This window comes from Rhincodon typus, chromosome 12 (genome assembly GCF_021869965.1).
Source record: "Rhincodon typus isolate 14 chromosome 12, sRhiTyp1.1, whole genome shotgun sequence".
NCBI classification, from domain to species: domain Eukaryota; kingdom Metazoa; phylum Chordata; class Chondrichthyes; order Orectolobiformes; family Rhincodontidae; genus Rhincodon; species Rhincodon typus.
The window spans coordinates 25784053-25809059 of NC_063343.1; the positions used below are offsets into that span (position 1 = coordinate 25784053).

The 25007-nt window shown below is 39.5% G+C and overlaps 1 protein-coding gene across 1 annotated transcript in view; it reads right to left on the reverse strand.

Annotated features, from left to right (window-relative positions):
- neurl1b (neuralized E3 ubiquitin protein ligase 1B) overlaps positions 1-25007 on the reverse strand; it is a 54222-nt gene that overhangs the window by 14291 nt on the left and 14924 nt on the right. Inside the window, exons 2-3 of the mRNA XM_020510128.2 lie at positions 19125-19685; positions 1767-2474 (exon numbers count right to left, since the gene is read on the reverse strand). Coding sequence (XP_020365717.1) covers positions 1767-2474; positions 19125-19685 — 1269 coding nt within the window. The remainder of the gene's footprint in view (positions 1-1766; positions 2475-19124; positions 19686-25007) is intronic.

Genomic DNA, 25007 nt, shown 5'->3' on the forward strand with positions numbered 1-25007 from the left:
AGGTTGTGGTAAATCTGTCTGTAACCTGGGAAGCATACCATGGTATCAGGATTCCTTTGACAAGGAAGATTAACAACTCTTGAAAACTTCAAATGTTGTAATTAAATGTCGTTATTAAGGTATGCTATTATTGTAGGGATTGATCATTGGGCTCAATCATAACAAGATACTATTAAATTGATGTAAAAGGTTCAGATACCCTAATTTCTACAATGGCTAAAGTCATCTTCTGCATGTTACAGTATGGAGAACCAGTTAAGACTGTATGTTGGAGGCCCATTGGTTTGATTTTTACATTGATTCTATGACTTGATATTTGTTGAGCCTTTGAAGCACTTTTACAGTATCCACTACGAATAGAGTCAATGCACCATGTAATCAGAGTGCCAAGTCTTTTAAATCCTCATGGATAAGAAACAAATCATTCAAATTTTTCTTTGAAAAAATTTGACAAACACGACCAATGGGAAAAATAAACAAACTTTAATTGACACAACTTTGCTCAAATAAACTAATATGAATTTTAAAAGAGATTTCAAGGAAAGATAATAAGTTTATAAGCTTAAAACTGTCAATGAAACAAAACCAGCAGTCCCCTTTGCAGCTGTACAAACAGCAACCTGCAGAGCTGAATCCGTTAGTGTATCTTGGAGCTTAGCTAAGCATTGGCAATGTTGTGCTGTGGACAACAGAGGAGTGGTTCCCTGACCCACACAAAGTACCCCTGGACCACACCACTCCCAACTTACTTCTCCCTTGCAGCACCTGTAATGACTCAAACTTTCTTCTCCAGCAATAGCTATATGCAACTGGGCCATTCCCTTGGGCCCCCAGCTTCCTCTGGCTTTAAACTTGATTATCAATCACACTTGCATCTTTTGACATCTCTCCCACATACTGATGAGGCACCAACCATCAATTAGTTCAATTAAAATGGAACAGATGAGCTGCTTGAAGAAACAAGCCTACTGAAGGATATGGGGGATGGGACAAAACTAGGCAACGCATGTGCAGAATAGAACCAACACAAATCTAAAAAGCCAAATTTCCTGTTACTATGCAAGAATATTTGATAACTAATCTAAGTGATTCAGCGATTCTGATATTAAAACTGTGTGTTTATTCCACTGTTGTGCAGAGTCAAACTTCCTACATTTTGTTGATTACTTTCCCAAAAAATTTGGTGATCGAAGTCACAGCCATTACAACATCTGAAAAAAATTAAGTATACTAACACACACAAAATATATGCTGTACTGAAACAAAACATGTTGGTTGGCTTATTGAAATTTCTATATGGAATCCAATAAGAGCTGATTAAAGAGTCTTTAAGAATACTAATTCCAAACAATGGGTTACTCTTCTATGCAACTCATTTCAATATAGCCAGACAGTATGTTGTGAAATACAGTTTGAAAAGGACAGTACTTAGGAATGTTTCTCTGCTTTTGTCTTAATGGTATTGATTCTTGCAGTAACTGCTCAGGAGGAAGGTTTGTGTATGTGTACTATCTGTTAATCATTGAACTGATCAGCACTATTTCCTTGTCTAACAATCACACAATGGTACTTTCAAAAAAGGATCACTGAACAACAACGAGTAGAAGCCCAGGCAAAGTTTCCTATCCTTATCTGTTGGGTTTTTTCTCACGTTTATAGTTTAGAATACTTTAACAAATTCAACATATGTTTTATTCACCATTTTGTAACTATAATTCTAATAAGCATGACACGTGGGACAAATAAGCAAGTACCAGTTTACTTACCCAGAATCCTGAGCTGATTGACCACTCCATGTAAGCTGAAGAATACCCACAGTGACTGAGTGGTGTCCACAAAGACCAGCATCCCTATGTTTATTCCGTTAACACGATGATGGAGCTCACCATTTGGCAGAATAGTGAAACTGAAAATATCACCGCTGTTGGGCACTGAGAAACCTCTGTACACCACCCAATACTCCTTACGATCAAGCAGACAGTCTGGATCCGCTGGGAGCTCATTTGTTCGCAGAGTACTGGGGTCGCATGATGTCACACCGAAGAGCAGAGCACCATAATATGGCAACCCTAAATGCCCCACCTCCACATACAAGGTCTCCCCAGTATGTAAAGGTCGATCAGAGAACACCAGGGTCCTAGTACTCTCCTTCCAGTTTGTGCATGCGCCCATCCTGTCCTGAGAAAGAGTGACGTCAGGCCCTCGTATATGGTGAAAGTGAAGGTCAGTGTCGAGGAAGGACGGTAGGCCCCGTGAGCGAAGCTGTCTGTTGGTACAACACGGTAAATTATGATTGTCTGCTGCAAGGCTTTGAACTTCACCTACATTTAGGTTTGTGATTTTTGCTACTACAACACTGTTCTCCAGTTCATTATTATTGAAGTTGGCATTGTCATGACTCGTCTGAGGAAGGCAACTATTCAGTCGTGCTGTGTTGAGCCGTGCTGAAGTTATGGTTTCTGCAAACATACTCTCTGTAATAGACACAGAGGGAAAATATTACTGCTGTTACATCTTTGATCAGGAAACATTTCTTACCACAGATATTATGATACCAGACATGTATGACATTCATAAATATAAAGAAATGGTGAATTTGACCAGAATTCACTAACTCTAATCAGAATTACTAATGCATACATATTGTAACTGTGGATCTGTTTTTCTACATTTCATTCTGTCTGATTACTTTCCTGTTTCCCCTCACTTTGAAACAAATAAAGAAATATGTTCGTCAATACCTAGCACTTTAGTTTCATTAGCTCAGAATCTATTCGCTCCGTGGAAAATGTTGTTAACTTTTTTATTTCCTGTTTTGATGGTATTTTTCCAAATTGAAATTTCTCTTCCCTGTTTTAAAATCAATATGTAGAACTTGAAACAGCTGGAAGCCTATACAAATCTGTAGAACAACAACCGGGCACTGTGTTGCTGCCTTTTGTGCACCTGCTTGCCCTCACACAGCTATATTGTTTGTTAATCAAGGTGAACAATGAAATGGGAAATCAAGGCGTTAGTGCTGTGCATTTTTATGAAACAAAACATAATACACAGCTCCTTCAATTGATCCTCCCAACTCACAATATTGAAAGCAAGCCCCCAAACTTCATGCAAAGGCAACTTCCAATTATTACACGAGATTGCTGCCAAGCTTTTTACAGCAATTGTGTAGAAGCTGAGAGCACTTGCCCGCTGAGAACTGGATACAAGTCATTCATTGCATGACCTTCAATAACTGACACAAAAGAGTCTATCAAGTAAACTAGTCTATAATCAAATTCAGAGGTTAAAATCTGACATTCATGTCATGTTAGAACTACAGAGAGTCATAGAGCACAGAAACAGACCCTTCAGTCCAACTGGTCCATGCTGACCAAGTTTCCCAAACTAAACTAGACCCTTTCGCGTGTGTTTGGCCCATATCCCTCTAAACCTTTCCTATTCACGTACCTGTCTTTTAAATGTTGTAACTGTACCACTTCCTCTGGCAGTTCATTCCACATACGAACCACCTACTGCGTGAAAAGGTTGCCCCTCAGGTCCCTTTTAATTCTTTCTCCTTAAAATTATGCCCTCTAGTTATGAACTCCCCAACTCTGTGGAAGCAATCTTTGCTATTCACCTTATCTACGCCCCTCATGATTTTATAAACCTCTATAAGGTCACCCTTCAACCTCCTACCCTCCAGTGAAAAAGTTCCAGCTCATCCAGCCTCTTTTTATAACTCAAAACTTCCAGTCCCGGCAACATCCTGGTAAATCTTTTCTGCACCCTCTCCAATTTAATAATATCCTTCCTTTCAAAGGTGAGTAGTCCTGTTTGGTAGCTTCAGCAGGTTGACACATTTTTAGGTATACCTGGTGTTGCTCTTCGAGATTAAGGTGAAAGAGACAAATATGAAGGAGTACAGGCTGGGTTCAAAACTCCAAAAGGACATGAGACATGAATGATACTTGGCATTGTTTAGATTGGAGGATCCAGGAGAAAACTGCATGATTTATGTGCCATCGATTTTGGTTGGAAGTCCTCAGCATCATACTGAAAATCAACCAGTGAAAAAGTCTGTTCTTATGTGTGGGAGCTTTACCAGCAAGTGACACTAAAACTAATCATTAACTTTAACAGAAACTTGGCCCTACAATTATTCCAATGGTTCCGTGAGGATTGTTGAGCAAAAACATATTCCTACATCCTCGATTATTAAGGTTTTTCTTTGATTAGTGCTGCAGCCCACATTACTGAGTTACCATCATTAACAGTCAATTGTAGGGTGGTGTTCTCGAAAGGCTACTTAAGAACAGTAATTGAACCAAGAGTTTTTATGAGGAAACACTCATTAGTTTCACCATTACCATAATTTTAGTTGTCCATGAAACCTGATTTGACAGGTGTGGGTGGACTACAAAATCATGGTGTTTTTGAAGCACTATACTGACTAAAATGTTTAAGTTTTGTTGCAGCAACCATACAGAATATACTGCAACACGTTTGTTGTTAGAATTAGAATTTATGGCCCCAGTTGAGCTACCTGTATCAAGTCATCAATCCAAACTGACTTGAATTGATGAAGCTGCCTATGGAGCACACAACTTCATAGGTAGGCTTTTAGTCATTTAGTATACAAGGGCCATCACTGTTGTTCATCTACTGAGTGCTATATATGGCATTCCAGCAGACACTAAATCCATGCGGATTAAGCTCAATCCGACATCTATTTTCATTAACTAGAAACAATTGGGTGCTAAATTTGATAGCTTCTGAACACAGATGGGGAGATCATGGATATATTTGTCAAAATGATGCAGGCAACATGCCAACTTCATACTGCCTGCTGTGAGCAGCCAGCACTAGCAAGACTGTGCAGGTTTGCCTGCCTCAACAGGCCCCAAAATTCTGAAAGGTTAATATGAGGTAAGGCTAGCCAGCATCAGGTAAAGCCTGAATCTCTTAAAGAGAGGACGCATTATGGCTGGACCAGGTGCTGGAAGTTGTTGCATTGCTGCTTCTGACCTAACACAATACAGGACAAGAATAGGTGCCTGGTTTTCACAGTGGTGAAGGGAAAAAGAGATCCTGAATCCACGTGGGAATGAAGAACTATGCAGACACACAATCAGAAGGTAGAAGGAGCAAACAGCCATGCAGGCAAATGCTAGGAGTCCAACCCCGAGGATCTCGAAGCAGAAATGCAAGAAATTCAAAACAAGCTCAGACAGGTTGTTAAGGTCAGAGTATAGGTAGGGACTGGATCTTTGCTCCAGAGTTAGGAGCAGAAAGTTGGGAACAGTTCTAATTGCTAATCTGACTTGGCAGAGGAGTGGCAGGAGGTGCACGAGATGGTTTTAGGCCCGTCACACCCCCAGAAAGAATGCGGAGATAGTCATAGGGGCTATGTAAAACGCCCACCCCATCCACAATAGAAAAATCAAAAAAACAGCTCACTAAGCCCTTACTCTTATCACCCCCTCACACAGTTGCTATGTCCCATTCATGCCTTCTCATGCTCCTCTACCCACCCCACATGACTATGTATAACACCTATACCAACAGTCCCAATGCACGTCAAACCATCACACCCACCCGCTACCAGACTCACAGTAATGTAGTTGACTTTTAACTTCCCTCTGGGCAATTGGGAATGGGCACTCAATGCTGGCATAGCCAGTGACGACCTCAACAAGAAGAATTAAAAAAAACTCTATAATGATAACCTCATATTATGTCAATAACGACAACTGAAAGTGTTAGCAGCAGGCTGTTGCCTTTTTTCAATTTAAAAGAGTTTGGGAATTTAAATGTCTTGGCAGCTTGACAGCTCCAGTGAGTTTAACCCATTTTTACACATATTCATGCCTATTTTTAACAATCTCAAAGGCCACCTCAACTCTGCTAAAGGGCAAATGACTTCAGGGAGACCAAAAGACCTGCTCCCTCACCTCTCAAAAAGGAAGCCCTACCTCTCCAAAGGCTTCTGGCAACTTTAGACGTTTTTCTCAAATGCCTAAAGCTCCTGAGTCATGGTTTCACGTCCCACTACTGAAGAATTCAACTGTTTGACAATGTGCAGCTCTACATCAGCGAAAATTGTGGGTGCTGGGTTTGTGATATACAACAGAGAGTTTAGAATTATAGCATGAAAACAGGGAAGTGGAGCTTAGACCATGGTCTTACTGAATGATGCAGCAGGCTTCAACAGTCGAATAGCCTACTCCTAGGGGTACTATTTTCCTATGACTCAGGGTTCCAGTATCATTTTGGCTAAGTCAGGGACCCCTTCAATTTCCATGAAAATCCAGCCATATATCTTTAAATGTTTTACAGTACCAACAACACTAGACTCAGCCACTGTGCAGTTAACCAGCCTCCATCATTTAACTTCAAATAATCTCTACCAATCAGATTCAAAGCTAACATTCATATGCCCCATCATATCCTCACATAATTAGCATTGCTGCCAGTCTCATACCCACTGTTTGTGCACATTGCTAGTTATTCAACAACGACATCGCTTGCATACTTCTTTCTTTCCCACAGGGCAGGGTTGCACATGGCTGGAAGCAGGGGAAGCAAACTGGAGGGCAAGACATGCCTTTAAATGCTGATGCATAGAGAAATAGAGGCTGTCCATTCCTGAGGCATCCAGTGGGGAGGCCATGATGAGCAGAGATGCTACAATTGACCAAATCCTCACATCCAATTTTTCATTCCACATTATCCCTCCATTTATTCCACAAAGACTTATAATTTTCATGCCGCAGATGGTGTAGTCATGATCTTCTCAGTCTATACAACTTCCCAGATCACAAGCTTACTCTTGTGCTTATCTCCTTTCAATGCCTAAGAAGGGCAATCAGACATAGCAGTGCAGGAACACAGTGATGAAGTATTTTTTAGTAAACTCATGGGATGGGTATCCATTACCTGTCCTTAGTTGCCCTTCAACAGATGGTGGTAAGCTCCCTTCTTGAACTGTTACAGTCCATGAGCTGTAAATAGACCCACCATGTCATTGGAGAAAGAAATTCAAGGATCTTGACCCAGCAATAATGAAGGAACAATGATATATTTCCAATTCATGAAGTTGAGCAGGTTGAAGAAGAATTCGCAGGTGGTAATGTTCCCATGTATCTGCTGCCCTTGTCCTTCTCGATGGAAGTGCTTGTGGTTTGAAAGGTGCTGTCTAAGGAACTCTGGTGAATTTCTGCACCAATCAAGAAGGCTGGTTTGTCCTGGATGGTGTCAAGCTACTTGAGTGCTGTTGAAGCTGCACCCATCCAGGCAAGTGGGGAATATTCCATCATACTCCTGACTTATGACTTGTAGATGGTGAACAAGCTTTAGGAAGTCAAAGTGAGTTATTCACTGCAGTACTTCTAGCCTTTGACTTGCTCTTGGAGCCCCTGTATTAATATGGCTGGTCCAGTTCAGTTTCTGGTCAATGGTAAAATCTCAAATCTTAGTGGTGGAGGATTCAGTGATTATAATACCATTGAATATCAAAGGGCGATTGTTAGATTATATCTTATATGGTCATTCCCTGGCATTTGTGCAGTGCAAACGTTACTTTCCAACTATTCAACCAAAACTTGGATTCTGTCCAGGTCTTGCTGTATTTGGACATGGACTGCTTGAGGAGCTGGGGAGTCACAAATTGCTCTGAACATTGTGCAATCATTGACGAACATCTCCACTTCTGACTTTATAACGAAGTGAAGGTCATTGATATCCCGCAGAGATGTCCTGGAGCTGAGATGACTGATTTCCAAGAATTGCAACCACCTTCCATTATGCTAGAGCTGACTTATCTTGCAAGCTGTGACCTGCAGTTTCCTGTGTTGACCAAATAAGGGAGGTGTCATTGTGGTCTTCTAGACACACTGGCACCATAATTACCTTATATAGAGCATGGTATATGACTGCAACTTTGCATAAACATTTACAATGAAAGTTGCTACTCTTCAGCGCCATCCCGTCTCCACTGATGCCCTCACTATTATGAGTCCTTGATGGACTTCGCCAATGCAGATGCCACTGATGCCACTATGTACTGCACTGGCCCAAACTTGACTTCGCTGCCATGAGTCGGTTTTGGGCCTATCTCACCAATGCAGCTGCTATAGTGTCTCAAATTGGGCCCAAACTCACTTCTGCCACTGCTTCCATGAATCTGCGCTGGACGCAGATGCCGCTAGGAACCCAAACGCGCCTCCACCACAGCAGCCATGAGTCAGCACTAGGATCACCTCATCGAAGCAGAAACCACTGGGAACATAAAGACACCACCACAAGTCCGAACTAGGCCCAGTCGAGTAAGCGCTGGCCTCAGTCAGCACCGCTGATGCCATCACCATAACCAAACTCTTCAACTTCCTTCATTCTATTAGAGACCAAAACTCCACCTCCCTCAGCTTTTAACAGCTGAGTATTTGTAGCACAAACTGGAGGCTGGAAGAACACAGCAGGCCAGGCAGCATCTGGAGGAAAGGAGAAGTTAACGTTTCGGGCATTACCCTTCTTCAGGACTGGATGTGGGGGTAGGAGAAGTTGCAGATAAAGATGTGGTGGGGGGAATGGAGGGTAGCAGAATGGTGGTGATAGGTGGACAATGGTAGTAGGTACAACCTGGTTGGTCAATGGGAGGGATGAATCCTGTTGGTAACTGGAAGGGTCAGTAGGTGGAATGGAAGGGATTGTGTACCTTAGATTCCAGCATCTGCAGTTTTCTTGTCTCCAACCGAGTATTTGTTGCACTCTGGGGTAGAGACATACAAAGACACAATTGTCTGAATGAAGAAATTTCTCCTCTCCTCAGTCCTAAATGATTGTCCTTTTATGGCGAAACTAGTTATTAATATAGCCAAGCCCATTTGTGCTCATGACATCACACGAGTCAGAGCCTGCTAATCTGAAAACGAGTCTCATACTCTTACTGTTTCCTGTCCTTTAATCATGCCTCTGTCCATTGTGATACATAAACAAACCCCAACACGAAGAGCCCTTATGCTGCACACCAAACTTATCAAACATCTACTACAAATTTAAATATGCTACCTCCACCAGTTCCCATACCTGCTTCTTCCAACCTCAAATATAATTTCCCTTCTTATTAATTCATGTTGAAGCTGCCTAATTATATGATTGTTTTAGACTGCTATTACCACTTCCTTACTAATGGATTCCAGCAGTTTACAGATGATTGATTTCAAGCTGACTAGCGTGTGGTTTCCCCTTTTTCTTTCTTCCTATTTTCTACAATACTGGTTACATTTGCTCCCTTTCAATCCACTGGGACTGTTCCAGAATTCAGTAAGTATTGGAAATTGACAACCTGCAAGCCTAGTGAAATTGCATGCTCACTCTTCTTCCTTCTCTCCAAAAATATATTTAGCTTTCAAAAAAAAAGTGTCAGCATTCTTCCTTACACAACTATGCAAAGTAAACCGCGGCACATTGCAAACATACCCATCTCTAACCAGGAAGGAGCTAAATGCATAAAAGTGCAATGTTATGGTCACCTTCACAACTATAGATAATGGGGTCCTCCCCCTGCTTAGAGGTTGCAGTGTGGTTGCAATAGGTGACAGATATCAGTCAAGATATCCTTGTTGAAGCAGTCATGCAGCACTTTTTGTTCCATGCTGACATCTGGGTGCAGGAAGTGCTTCCTGAACATGCCTCTAATAGAGCCCTTCTCATCAGAAAGCACCAAATACTATCAGAATCATAGTAACAATCAACAGACCAACCAGCAACTAATAAGAAACTGGATAGGTAATCGTTTTAAATAGTATGAACACTGAATTCCTCTGCTACTGAATGAGTGCTCAGCCAAATATTATTAAAATAAAAAATGAAAGAACTGCGAATGCTGGAAATCACAACCAAAAACAGAAATTGCTGGAAAAGCTCAACAGGTCTGGGAGCATCTGTGGAGAGAAATCAGAGTTAACATTTCGGGTCCAGTGACCCTTCCTCAGAACCCTCAGATTCAAAACATTAACTGTGATTTCTCTCCACAATGCTCCCAGACCTGTTGAGCTTTACCAGCAATTTCTGTTTTTGTTATAAAGAGACACCATCAGCTTAAGTGTTGAGCTTCAAAGTGACAACATTGCTTCAAATGAGTATACAATAATGTGATCTGCCTACTCTGTATATTTGCAGCAGATATTTACTGTGTGCCTGTGACTCATATAGAAATGGTTGTGTGGGCCTCTGACACCACTCCTGATATCAAAAGGCACAAAAATGCACTTCTACATGAGTCCTCTGCCAAAGGCAGGTCCTGCCAACAATGCCAGGACCTCCAACATGAGACATGAAAGGAGCCTAAACCTAATTTCACTCCAGCTGAAATGAAGATTGACTCTGTACTTTTGGTAGCAATTTGATCCGAACTGAAAGTCCAGCCAAAGCAGCCAATTAGGCCTCCAAGGAGTGTGAGTTACTGTGGCAATGTACTTCGACATGCATGTTGCAGCCTGGATTGCAATGGTAGAAGCTCTGATTTCCTTCTATCACATGGCTGACCAGGAATCTCTTCCACTCTTACTGCCTATCATTGGTGCACATTAGAATGATTTACAATTGATATTCATTTGGTCACATTATGAACACATCATTCTTATCATCAAGTCTTGGAACAGTGCTTGAACGTGCAGCTCTGGATCTGAGGCAGGGACACTACTGACGACAGCACAGGTACCCCTCCTTACTACACTACTGACCTGATGGTGTCTGAAAGTTACTACTGCATTCATCAAATCATCAGCGCTGCGCTTGGAATTTTATTTACTCTTAATTTCTTACTGATTTTCTGATTTCATTTTATAAAATATGAATAGTCACAGATGCATTCAGCTACTGGTGGAAAGCCCATTAAAACACAGAATCAAAGAGTCACAAATGCCACAGCTAATTATCATTTTAATTTGTCCCCAAGGAGTTACATGCTGATATCCGGACGTGCAAATACATTGAGAATGATGTGCTATTTTGATTCCAGATGTTTCCTCCACATCATGAGGTGGGAAAAGGGAGGACTTTTTCCTGTATTCCTTAACTGCAGTGTTTTTCCTCTTGTTTTGAACAGTGCAAAATATGTACCGGTCATAGGCATTTGTAAAGGGATGTTTTTGCATTAAATAAAGCACCCCCCCGCCCACCCCTGCCCAGTCTTTCAACCTATATTGTGGCTCATAACGTTTCATTTAAGAATTATAGCACATCATGTAACAGATATAGTTTTTACGATATGTGTATTGTTAGGCTGGCTATAGTTAGAAACAGGGCAATCTATAATACTACCAGACACCATCAAACACTGCATTTTCAAATGATCTGAAAAAGATTGATAGGTCTTCTGACATTTCGGCAAAGACAGGCAGTACTTGCATATTTCAACTTTAGGTCCTGTTTTTCACATGGCAATGGATAGGGAATGGAATGGAATGTGAGAAGTAGTGAGTGGTTTTTGTTGGATGCAAGACTCTGCAGCTTCTGTATCTAATCACTGATCAGGCCTGAATGGATTCTGCTGGGAAATTTGTCAGGTCGAGAATACTGTGATTAAGGCATAAAGATTACAGGCTGTTTGGACACACTTTGAGTCCAAATGCCCTAATGGTAATGCAGAGCGGTGGCAGAGAAGGAAAGAAAAAGAAAAAGACACCACACTCCGGATCTCTGGGACGTCCTTCCTCATTGCCCAGAGATCCTCAGGTTGAGAATCAGCACGTTGAGTCACAAGGACCCACAGCAGAAATCAGCAATCCTGAGTAGGCAACATCCTCAAATGGAAGAATGCCCTCAAACCGTGACAGGCTGTGGTAGCCAATTAAACATGGATCTTTCCTGATGCATTTTACCTTTACTTTTTTTCCATTGAGTTAATGTTGATGATAACCACTCATATCATTCAATCAAACTAGGGACCCCATCCCCACAATCAGCAATTTACAACTTTGCAATGTTCTACTTCTGTATTTGCCAGTGTCTCGCTTACGTATAAAACCATTATCTTTATTCACTTTGTTATGCTTTAAAGATGAAGTGGCACTTAATTTATGTAGGAGAGTGTGTGCCTACTGTGTTACCTACTGTGTCTAATAATCACACAGCAAATACAGGTAATTGTCAAGCAGAATTTGATCCATATTTAAATTGTACGCTTGAAAATAAGAGTAATTTTTATAAAACAAGCTCTTCATTAAATATTCTTAGAAGAATGGTGTTTCATAAAGTCATCACCTCCAGGATATTCCAATATGTTAAATGACCCCTAGTTTTCAGGCATATTATTCATATGATTGTAACTATTGCAAACTTCTCTTGGAATTTACATACTGAAATCATTCCATTTATAGATTGCAACTTGTACAGAAGTTTAAGAGGAAATCTAAGCTGAGCTGTAAAATGTCTGGTGTGGGGTGAGTAGTGAGATAAACATCAATTTTGATGCCTATGTCTGTTAATGCTCCAACTACATGTGAGAAGGTGAAATTGAAAAAGATTTTTGGGTAAAAGGGAACAAGTCACAACAGTTAAACTGTTGTAATACACTATCTTCTACATCTTCCATAAACTGCTGCAAAATAATTACCACCTAATTTGTTGTTAGTTAACAAAGTACACTTTCAGACAGCAATTATAAAAAGTGATATCATTTGTTATGATTATATTTGAAATATGTTCTACTTCCAGCAATCAATACTTTGGTAAATTACCTGAATTTGGATCAATATTTTGGGAAAAGCTTCATTCTCTTATGTAATCCTTCCTTATAAATTAAATTCAAATTCAGTGGTTTCAATGTTTAGCAGCCATCAGCAATAGTCCCAACTGTTGTTTTTATTTGGCAGGCTCAAAACCATCCATGATTGTACCACACACATTATCCATTAAACAATTTTTCCGGGCAAGGACTGATAAATTTGGATACAGATTTCAGCAGAGGCAGTGTAGCATGATGAAATATACTATCTGTTTAAAATCCTACGTATGGCAGTAAATCACAACTTATTCCAGATAAATGTCATTAGCTATCTTACAAATAGGGACTATGCTTTAAAGTAGCCTCCAATCACCAATATATACAAGGTCAATTAAGTACAAGGGCACAGTAATTGGGATGTAAAGTCAGTTGACTCTTTACACTTTGAAGCTATTATTATGGAATAAATTCGAAGAGGAAAGGAGACATGGAGACATGCCAATCATAAGTGTAGTGTTCCTACTTCTGGGCCAGAAAACCTGTCTTCAAGTTCCAACTGCTCCAGCGGTGTGTCAGAACATGTCTGAACTGGTTGATGAGAAAGTATCAACACGCCAATCATTAAGAGTCCACCTATTTACTAATCTGTTGATAGTTCATAGGAAATGTCAGCTGTCTTCACTGTCATTAAAGATATTAGTATCTACTAGATACTTCTTGTTGACTGGGACTGAAGTAAGGGTACCTCAACATGTATCACTCCATGATAACAATAAAGAATAACCTGGAGTGCATCCATGGCAAAACAATGACAACTGTAACATTGAAGGGTTGCTATGGAGCTGTCCAGTCCTGGTAAAGCATGGAAAGGATTCAATTTCCAGAGTTCACCAGTTCCCAAGTACCCATCAGAGAAGTTGAAAGTTGAAACTTCTCAGTTTGCTAGTTCAAAAGGGAGTAAGATCCTACTCAAATTTCTGTGCCAGTGAGAATAATTTATTTTTAATTGAATGTTAAATGTATTAAGGGACGAATCGTTCAACTTCAATGCGGACTGTAAGACAAACAGAAGCAAATTAGCTGATTTACATTAAGTTGAATAATTTCTTTCAACTACTTCAAAGGGAATGGAAACAGAGTGGGATGTATCATGGGTGACAAATCCACATCTGACCAGCTTACACCTCTGCAGAAATTGAATATTCTAGGTTATTTAAAAAAAATCATTCAGTGGATTTGATCTTCACTGGTTGAGCCAGCATTTATTGCTTATCGCCAGTTGCCCTTGAGAATGTGATGGTAAGTTGCCTTCTTGATCTGCTGTAGTCCATTTAGTGCAGGAAGAACCACAATGCTGTCAGGGGGGGAGTTTCAGGATTTTGACCCAGTAACACTGAAGGAGCAACAAAATATATCCAAGTCATGTTGGTAAGTGGCTTTAAGAGTAATTTGCAGGTAGTGATGTTCCCATATGTTTACTATCCTTGTTCTTCTAGATAGTAGTGGTTGTGGGTTTGGAAGGAACCTTGGTGAATTTATGCAGTGCATCTTGTGGATGGTACACACGTATCAGTGACGGAGGAGTGCATGTTTGTGGATACAATGCCAATCAAATGGGCTGTTTTCTCCCGGATGACGTGGAGCTGTACTCGTGCAGGAAACTGGGGAGTATTCCATCACACTCTTGGTTTGTGTGTTTTAGATGGTGGACAAGCTTTGGGGAGTCAGGTGATTGATAACATGATAATTTTCTACAAATCTGACAAAATGTTATTTCTCTAGACTTTCCTTCCTTTCAAATGCATTATTAGGACAGAATCCAAGTAATGCTACAGTGTATGTCCTTGTGTTTATTTGATATAGAGTGATTGACAACTGCTGACAGAAGTGGGTCATTTCTGCTGGCTGATCAGTTACGTTTTGATTCAGCAAAAGTCCTTCAATTTAAAATATATCATTTTATGTCACTTACATTAATGCCTTGCAGACCAAATTGTATGCAAATAAGTTGGCATACAACAGCTTTTTACTTCCAACATAGTTTAAAACAAAATTAACATTTATGTTCTGTGCTCAGTGCAAACATCCTGACTCTTTACTCAAACTTTCATAAAAAGACAATAAGAAAACACATAAGGTACAGAAATTTTAGTCACTACTCTGCACAATTGATATCCTTAATATTATCAACACAACATTTCTTTAAAAAAATGTGATTTAAAGAGATGCGAAATTTGGTATTTGACAGAGATATAAAGCAGGCAATAATGATTGTTTTTCTTCCTAAGTATTTGTATATTGTTCAAAAAACAAAGAACTGCGGATGCTGGAAATCCCAATTCCATCACAACCAAAACAGAAATTACTGGAGCAAGTAAGCAGGTCTGGCAGCATCTGTGGAGAGAAACTGGAGTCAATGTTTTGGATTCAGTTCTGAAGAAGGGTCACTGGACCCATAACATTGACTCTGCTTTCTCTCCACAGAGGCTGTCAAATGTGCTGAGCTTCTCCTTGTATATGGTTAATGATTTTTACTCGTTAGAAAATGTACAGCATTTTGGGAAAAAAGATTGTGCCTGTATCCTACTGTTTGAAACAAAGTGTGTTTTTGGAGTGTAATTTGGTGGCTGCTTTATCAGCAACTGAAAGATTACTTCATTTACTGATGACATTGGAGTAGAAGAGATTCATAACGGCTTAAGAAATTAATTTGACCTCACATTAACCTTTGTTTTTTCCTTATGTGCTGGTAGGATTTGAATTTAATCTTACAGGGTGTAACAATGAAAAATATGAGCAGGCGCAGAAAGGAGAATTTTTATCCCACTAATTAAAGGGTTACAAATTATGAGGGAATAGAAAAACTACCAGTTAAATTTAAAGCTGCTGTAGAGGATACCTAGCAAAACTATACTTAAATACCTGGTTGTATTGAAGAGCAACATTTTCTTTATTTTGCAAATAACTATTTCATATTACAATTATCTTTGAAGCCATTGTAAAGCAGAACTGTTGAGATCCATACTTGCATGATTTGAAGGACGATGCCAAAATTGGAGGAATATTTTTCTCAGCAATATACCTCAAAGAAGTGATATTGACTTTTGGGTCATTTTTGGGCAGGTTTAGTTTAAGATATTCCTATTCCAAACACGTCATCTCACCATTGCTACATTGGTTCCAGGAAAAATTCATGTTGCAGTAAAATGTGATAAGTGATGCAGTTGTGATATTTTCATAATAAATTATTTTGAAATATATACAATATTTGACAGGCCACACAGCTTCATTGTTCTGATATCGCTGCACCCCTCAGTTTACACCAATTTTATGGGAATAATGTTGATTATTTAAACTGGCATCGCTAATGGCTGAATTGATAACAGTGGCCGGATTTTCCAATGGCTGGATAGTCACTGCTGCAACATTGATGGGAGTTGCAAAATGGAACCCTGAAGAGACCCCGACAGAGCAGACTCAGAGGAAACTGTCCGGGAAATTGAAATTGGTACCCTCCAAAAGCATCGATTTAAATCAGAGTTAACAGTTGCCCAGGGAAAGTAAGAAGATTAAAAACCTAATCTGGCTTGTGGTTGGCTATTAAACAGGCACCCCAACTGCACCTTCCCGCAGACTCTTTTCCACTCCTCAGTCCCTGATCCAACTGTTATTTTCCCTGTTCACTGCTGGATCTGCCACCTTTACATCAGTTGCAAAATTTCCAGCTGTGTGCAATCCCTTTACACATGCATCCTCCAATCAGGATGGCCTCAGGGCTCTCCACTTCTTCCTGGAAAGAAAGTCTGAACCGTCCCCAACCACCACCACCCTCCTCTGCCGGGCCGATGGGTCCTCAGTTTGAACAATTTCTCCTTTAACTCCTCTCACTTTCTTCAAGTCAAAGGGCTGGCCAAGGGTATCCAAATGGGCCCGAGTTATGCCTGTTTCTTTTTATGGTGTATATGGAACATCCCTAGCTCCTGTCTTAATCTGCACCCCCCCGCCAACCCACAACATTGATGATATCATTAGTGCTGCCTCCATCCTTCATCCAGAATTGGAAAAAAATGATCAATTTCGCTTCCAATTTCCAATGTGCCCTCCCTTCCCTTCCTCAACATCCCTGTTTCCATTTCTGGGATAGGCTGGCCACCAATATCCACCACAAACTTCATGACTCCCACAGTTACCTTGACTATACATCTTCACACCCTGCTTCCTGTTAAGACTATTTCATTCTCCCAGATTCTCCATCTCTATCACATCTGTTCTGACAATGCCACCTTCCTCAGGGGGGGCCTCCGAAAAGTCCACCTTTTCCTCAACAGGGTCCTTAACGATGTCTGACACATCTCTCACACTTCTGCCCTCACCGCTTCCCTTCCCTCCCACAATAAATAGGTTTCCCTTGGTCCTCATTTACCATCCCACCAGTCTCCACATCAGACAGATTGTAAGCATCATTTCCATCCCCGCAAACCGGATGCCACAACCAAACACATATTCCCCTCCCTTCCTTTAGCAGCATTCTGCAGAGTCCATTCCCTATTGGACACTCAGGTACACTCCTCGAAGCTTGAAGAACAACATCTAATTTTCCTCCTGGGGACCCTACAGCCTCTAGGGCTCAGCATCGAGTTCAATAACTTCAGAGCCTGATTGTATCCTTCCATGTTTTTTACTCACCCCACACTCGGCCGTGTTATGACACAGGTCGCTTTTAGCACAGTCACCCATTCCCACGTACTCTTAGGCCCACTATCATATTATACTGGGTAGTTTTCAGTCCAACTAACCCATTTTCCCACACTTAGCTCTTATTATCTCTTATTCAGCTTTTCTTCTGTGCTGGCCTGCTATCCATGATCTCCAGTTTACTTAAAACTTTCATATATTTTTCTCTCTGGACTCCATCTCCACCTATCCACTCATCTCGCCCCTTCCCCCTCCCCTACTTTGGCTTCAGCATAAATGCCAGATTTTCCTAGCTACTATCAGTTCTGAAGAAGGGTCACTGGCCTCAAAACGTTAACTCTGTTTATTTCCCACAGACACTGCCAAACCTGCTGAGTTTCTTCAGCAGTTTCTGCTTTTGTACTCATCTCCTGGACTTAACTTATGTACTTACCCTTTGACAGGACCTGGCAAAGTATCTGTCTGTGCTGCTGGACAAATAGATCATAGAATACGGCAACTACACCCATGAAAAAGGAGCCGCAATTTGATTACAAGCCACCAAACCCCTGATTTTCCTGCACATAAACAGCCCTGTTAAATTTAAGGTATGCTCCAAAAATCTGAAGGAGTCATAATCAGAATTTCTGGCTAGAAAAGAAGAGTCTTAAAGGAAAAAAGTGGGAGTGGAGTGGCAATGCAACTGTCAATCTGCTACTCCTTGGAAAATCCAGACCAATTGTGATTTGTAAAAGTCCGTCAACTAAATACATAATCTTAAATCACTTACAGTAATGTCTTGCAGAGTATATTGCATGCAAGTCAGTTGGGCAGACAATGACTTGATGCTTCCAATACCAGTTTCACCTTAGATTAACATTTAGGAATTGTGGTGAAAACAATTATGCTCCCAACACAGTTTCATTTGAATGTAACAATTACGTGCTATGCTCAAAGCAAAACATGCTGCTTATTTACGCAAACTTTTATATGATTTTAATAAGAAAGTACATAATATATGGAAATTTTAGACTACTTCCCCACTCATTGGGAACAAGGCAAGGCTACTAACCTGAAACTTATAAAAATTTAAAAATAATTGTTTCAATTGGTATGTGCTCAATGGCAGGACTAAAGCATGACAGAGGTTGCAAATACAGGGATGTGGCTTGAAATTCAGAGTTAAAGGCAAAGGAAAAGAAAACCTCAGAATGCTGTTCTAACTCTCAACATGTTTTACTGAATAAAATATCTGGTGTGATTCCTATGAGCTGAGACACCATATGATCTCAGATCCTTACAGAGACTCCAGACAAAAGCTCAAATAATGAAGTCCTAAACTTTGATCAGCTATTGCTGACTTTCCCAAAATCATATTGAATTGGATGGCTGAGAATGTTACACCATCACTGCCAATGGACCCTTTGCTAGAGGAAAGCAGACAGCTAAAAGAATAAAGGATGGTAATTTTACTAGTTGGAAACACAGAATGTTATTCGACAGAATTCTGACACTGATGTGGTACACTTGCAAGCAAGCTGCACCAATATTTCTTTTTTGTCTAGATTGTGGGTCATAAGTTAAAAGTCTTGGTCTCAGCTTTGACAAAGTGGGTGGGCTTAAGTAATCGGCTTGTAATACAGGCATGTTGGGTACAGGCACTTATTATACTAGACAACTCAAACCACCTCATCTTTCCAATTATTGGAGATGTTATTTTTATTGCTGGAATACTTACCAAGCATTTGGACCTCTTGTGTAATTCCATAAATGTCAATCAATGCCCAGAGTGGTCCTGAAACATTAATACCACACTGGAAAAGAACAGGGTCTTCATCGTTCACATTGTAAAATACTCGTCCATGCCTGTCCACCCAAAAAGCAAGGACGTTGTCTTTCAGAGCAAACCTTTCAGGTAATGCTTTGGCCCAGTAACCAGGCCTGGTTACCAAATCAGGGCAGGCATACTTTGGGATATCTGCAGAGCTCATCTGAGAGGGATCATGACTTGTAAAACCAAACCGTAAAGCACCACTCCATCCATGAAGTACCACTGATAACCGTAATCGCACTTTTTCATAAAGGTGAACTGGGCGGTTGCTGAACGTTACACCATTACAGAAACTGTTCTTCCGAGTGGCTTTTCTGAAATGTGAGTCCAGACGAACATTTTTCCCTTTGGCCTGCGAATGAAATCTAGGAGGTTCAGCAATGTTTGGATGTGCTCTCCGTTCATGACCATTAGTTGGAACGGTGTAGTACTGACGAGCAGATCCAGAGCGGGTCTGGTGAGCTGCATCTGTAAAGTTAAAATTGAATAGTGTTAAAAATGCTGTCAGATTTTACTTCAATGTAATGAATGTATTCTATCATGACAGTAAATTGTTTATCAATAGTAGTTTCTATGAAACTGAACATTGTAACTAGTTTGACAATGTTAATCCATTTCCAATTTGTTTTATCACTGTTGATTCTTAAATATTTGCTACCTGGTCTTTGATACCTTCACAAATCCTCTCCCAGCACAAGTGTAGGATGATGAATGTCTCCAAGTCTTCATTGAATATTGATGCTGTTCTACAACTACTCTGTGCGTACTACTATTCAAACTTGAAGTAGTAACATCATTTTCCATAAAAGTTATATAAGCTGGTCTGCTGTCATGCTTAAAAATTGCTTGGCCAATACAGGCAGGGAGTTCCTCTGAATATTTAACAGCTCTGGCACTCAAGCCCTTGATTAATAGCCAAACACCAGATCTTCAAGCTCACCTTACTGAATGGCTCATTTTAGAAAGAACTATTTTGCTGGTCAAATGTCTCATGTAAATTGCTCTTGGCTCAGAATGAAGGGATTTCTATCTAGTGCGACGACTGCAATGGATAAGTTAACAACATAAACAGGTCAGACTTGTGCTTAGAATTGTCAAGGTATCGAGCACCTGAATAAAACTAGGCACTGAACGTTAAATGTTGAAACATGTTTGCATCATATTTTTAAGGAAAAAGTGACAATCATTTTGTTTTACTTAGTTAACAGTTGCAATGACAATCATAACAAAGTGTTTAATATTTGTGTTTTCTGCCTTATCTATCAGATACTTGCAAAGTCAAACAACAGTAGAAAGATTTAAAAGTATGACATATTTAAGGAATTTAATAACAAGATTAGGAATTCTCACAAAGCACATGCCCAAACCTGGTTCAATTTGTAAAATGCCAAATGGGAGACAAGCTTCATTTTCTTACACATTCACAAACATCAATGACTTGTGCATTAAACAGACTGTTTACTGGAGAATCTCCAGAATTGTTAAAATACAAATTATAATTCTAAAATAGGCTACTATCATAGCATCCTCAGTGCTGATTTATTGCAATGCTTTAGATAATATTGGAAGTTCTACTCTCCTTGTTTTTGGCCCTTTATGGATTACTACAGACATCCAAAGTAGAGAGTCACCCTGAAAAACAACGCTTGAGACAGTCAGAAGGGATGGATTTCACTGTAAACGAATCATTATTTGGGTGATTTGAATATACCAAATAGACAATGGATAAAGGTACTTCAGATGCAAAATTAAATTTGAAATCATTACAAGACTGAGGGAGTCCGATTTGGGATGAGGAACAGAATGGCTAATCCTAATCTGAATCGACTTTATCATCAACCTCTAATATACCATGCACAAAAATAAATACACCTCATTTGCATAAGTGAGCTCTGTAGGGTAAAAAAAGTAAGAATTCATCAGCCAGACACCTATTGTAAAATAATTAAGGTATCAATCTTTACAGAACTTTCTTAACATTTTCAATCTGCCTTCTTCTAAATTCCACATGCAGTGAATCTTTAGAATTGTCTACCCTAATGGGCTGTGGAAGCTCAGACTAAGATTGATACATATTTGCGAAGCAGAAATATGGAATTTGGAGATTGTGCAGGAAATGGTGTTGAAGTGGAAGATCCACCATGATCCCCTTGAATAGCAGAGTGCACTCAAAAGTCTGAATAGCCTATTGCTGCTCCTCTTTACGTTCTTACGTATATTTTAGAAGTCAATAAAGTGTTGAGCAACATTAAAAATAATTCTTTATGCAACTTTCAGAAATCAAACTTTAGTGAACTGTTAAATGAAAAATCTAACTAGTACATGTTTAGAAATTTGAGAGCAACAATAAAGAATACAAAAAAAAATAGCATGTCAGCTTTCACTCAGCATTGAAGATCTAATATCTTTACTCTAGATTGGTCAGAAGCCTCAGCAAGTGACCAATTTGATGACTAATAATTCATGGGATTCCTTTCAGGCACTGACTGACTCATAAATAACATTATTTAAAACAGCACTCAGATAGAGGTGCTCAGATCTTTGGAACGTATGCACCAAATGGATTTGCTTGTGTGAAGCGAACCACCAAACAGGAATTTCCAAATTTAAGCATCTCACGTCCTATGAAGGAGAAGGCATGCAGCCTGGGGAAGCTTCTGTAACATATTGAGATAAATATCATATTGCTTGCACTTCCAACCTTCCTTCCTGCAGATTCCCGATTAAGGGAAAGATGATGAAGAGGAAGATAAAGGCAGGAAAGCTGAAACCACAGAGGCAGCAGTGCAAACAGATGAGTGTGGTTATGAGTTATTGTGGATTAGGTGATAAAGTTCCTTCATTGCTTCTTTGAAGAAGCAAATGCATCTTTGCACAAAGCTCCTCTGTAATATTCTCAATTGATCTGTTTGGCCGTAGAGTCAAAGGTTGGAGGTTGAGTATCTGGTGGACTGCATCCTCTTTAAATGCTGCCTGACTATCCTTTGCCCCATTCTGTACTTCTCCTGCTCCATGTTATTGCTCACAAGTGTATTCCCACCATACATCCTCAGGAGAAGCCCTTACCTGAGGTAGGAGGGTGGGTAAAACTGCCACAAACAAAAACAGAAATTGCTGGAAAAGCTCAGCAGATCTGGCAGCTTTTGTGAAGATAAATCAGAGTTAACATTTTGGGTCCAGTGACCCTCAGAACAGTTCTGCGAAAGGGTCACCAGACCCAAAACATTAACTCTGATTTCTCTTCGCAGATGCTGCCTGACCTGCTGTGTTTGGCCAGTAATTTCTGTTTTTGTTTATGATTTACAGCACCCGCAGTTTTTTTCGGTTTTTATTAGGTAAAATTGCCAGTTTGTTTTCATCCTTTCCGAAGCAGTAAGAAGGTCCAGGTGTGCATGGATAGATAGTTTTTGCTCCAGTTTTTTTAAAAAAATACCATTTTCAGGAATCACTAATTAAACTCTTCAGGCTTAGATGCTCCTCATTTCTATCTGCATCAGGAGATTCTGGTAAGACCTATGTCTTATAAATCTGAATTTAAGTTACAACAAATGCAGTACAAACATAATGCAGCCAAGATGGAGATGCAGCACTATTGACCATTTATTTCAATCTATTTGCTATGCTTTATGATTATGAGCAAAGGGAGCCTAAATAAACCATACATTCCCTTGAAGCATTCAATAAGATCTTGACTGATCTCATCTTGGCCACAACTCCACCTCCTGTCCAAATCCCATATCCCTCAACACCCCTGTAGATAAAAAAAACTGTCCAACTGTGATCCAGCCCAGTGCACTCTGAATCAATTTGCTTGCTGCACTGCATAATTCCTCTAAGACTGCCACATGTCAGTGCGTGCACGCATTTTAAGAGGAATTTTCCTTTGCATAGGCTATTTGCAGCTGATGCAACCTTTTCCCAATTGCCTCACATCCACACAGATTAGAAGGAATAATCTCAGATCTCGACTGATGATAAGGCAAGGCCCAAAAAATGCAAGTGATTTAAAGGTGGATAACTGGCAGAAACCACTTCTTGATTTCGCTGCCACCAATAACAATGGGGACCAAAAGGTGGAAGAATTCACCTTTGATATATTTATTTTTAGGAGAAAGGTTATTTTGCAATTCAACCCCAGGTAGCACTGCACCCAAGTATGACGTAATAACAAGTAAATACAGCAAAAAAAAGGACCCATTTATGGTGTCAGTTGTATTATGTTACAAATGCTTTGAAGAGAGTTTACATCTCCGCAAAACCTGTATCATTTTTCACATTCTGGGAAAGTTTATGAAGCTATTATAACTTATATATAACCATTATAACCTGCAGGATTTACAGACTGTGGAGCTGTCACATTGCTTAAAAAGTTATAAGTCACTGTCCTAGCCAGAGATTCTATAAAGTAAATTGCCCATTTATTGCATGTGGTACATTAGCTTATTGTATAGTGATAAACTGCTACTGTTATAATGTAATTTGGACCAAGGTGATTGCTGATAACAAATATCTGTTTGGAGTGTGCAGATGCTTATAACACCTTCTTTGACATTCATGAAGAAGCTCATTTGGTTATTAAAACTCCATATCACAAAAGCTTATACCAAAAATTTTTAAAAATAACTTAACATTGTTCATCTATTTTGCTAAAAGTATGTTCTTTGTAAGTTAACACAGACAAAACACACACATTCCAAAGTAATGGAAAATAAGGTGAGGAAAAATATGATTGAATGCAATTTTTTAAAAGGTTCTGGCACATGTCCAGGGAACATTTTGATTTGGAAATCAATCATTAATTGTGAACCAGATGCATAAAATACGAAAAGGATGTTAGCATTATAGTCAAGGTTTTCATCATCCCATAATTTAACTGCAGTACACCAGTGCATAATTTTCTACAACTTGTCTTTTTTTAAGCAAGTGTTAGGATTTCCTCAAAGTTACTGACATCCATTAGTTTAACAATAAAGCAGCTGACAAATGTATAGAATTATTTCTGGAATTGCAGGGAATTTGCGCACCTACTCATAAATAAATGGCCCTGTGAAATAGACACTTGACCATTTATTTTGTGCTAAAAACTATATTACATTACTTTGCTAGTTTTCTATTAGAAATAGATTAAAACTTTTTTTTTTAAACTTAAAAAAAGGGATTACCACAAAAGAAAACGTTGTTACGTATACTCAGCTTGTTCTTATAAATGACTGCAGATGTCAATAAAGAATTTGTTCCGTATTTTCCATCTAAAAAAAAGCTTTGACAATCATTTGCTTCCTTTATAAACTGCTGATATATTTACCAAGGTCATTGCAAACAAGTTATTCAATTCAATGAAATAATCCATTTCCAATAAGTTTTGAAGGCTTTTTGAGTATGGTATCTCTGCAATCCCATGGCTATATTAACCCAAACAGTGAACCATGTTGCTATGAACAGTTAGCAGCACGATAACATAGAATGTGCATTCACAGACTCCAACTGCGAATCGACAATATTTGACCAGAATTATCTTAGACTGATTAAAAGAATAGTTCAGTTCAAGTAGTAAACCACTGTATAGAACAGAAATACTTTGTAATTGGGTTGGGATGCTAACAGTATCACGATCAGACTCTTTACTCAAAGCAACTGTTCTTTATTTTGACTATTGTAAGTTCCATGTAATGTAAACAGATGGTGGCTCAAGTGCTCTACCTAAGAAGATTACAATTTAAAGGACATAACATGATTGTTAGTTTTCATTTGTTCATGTTCCACTGTACATTAAAATACACACAATATTCT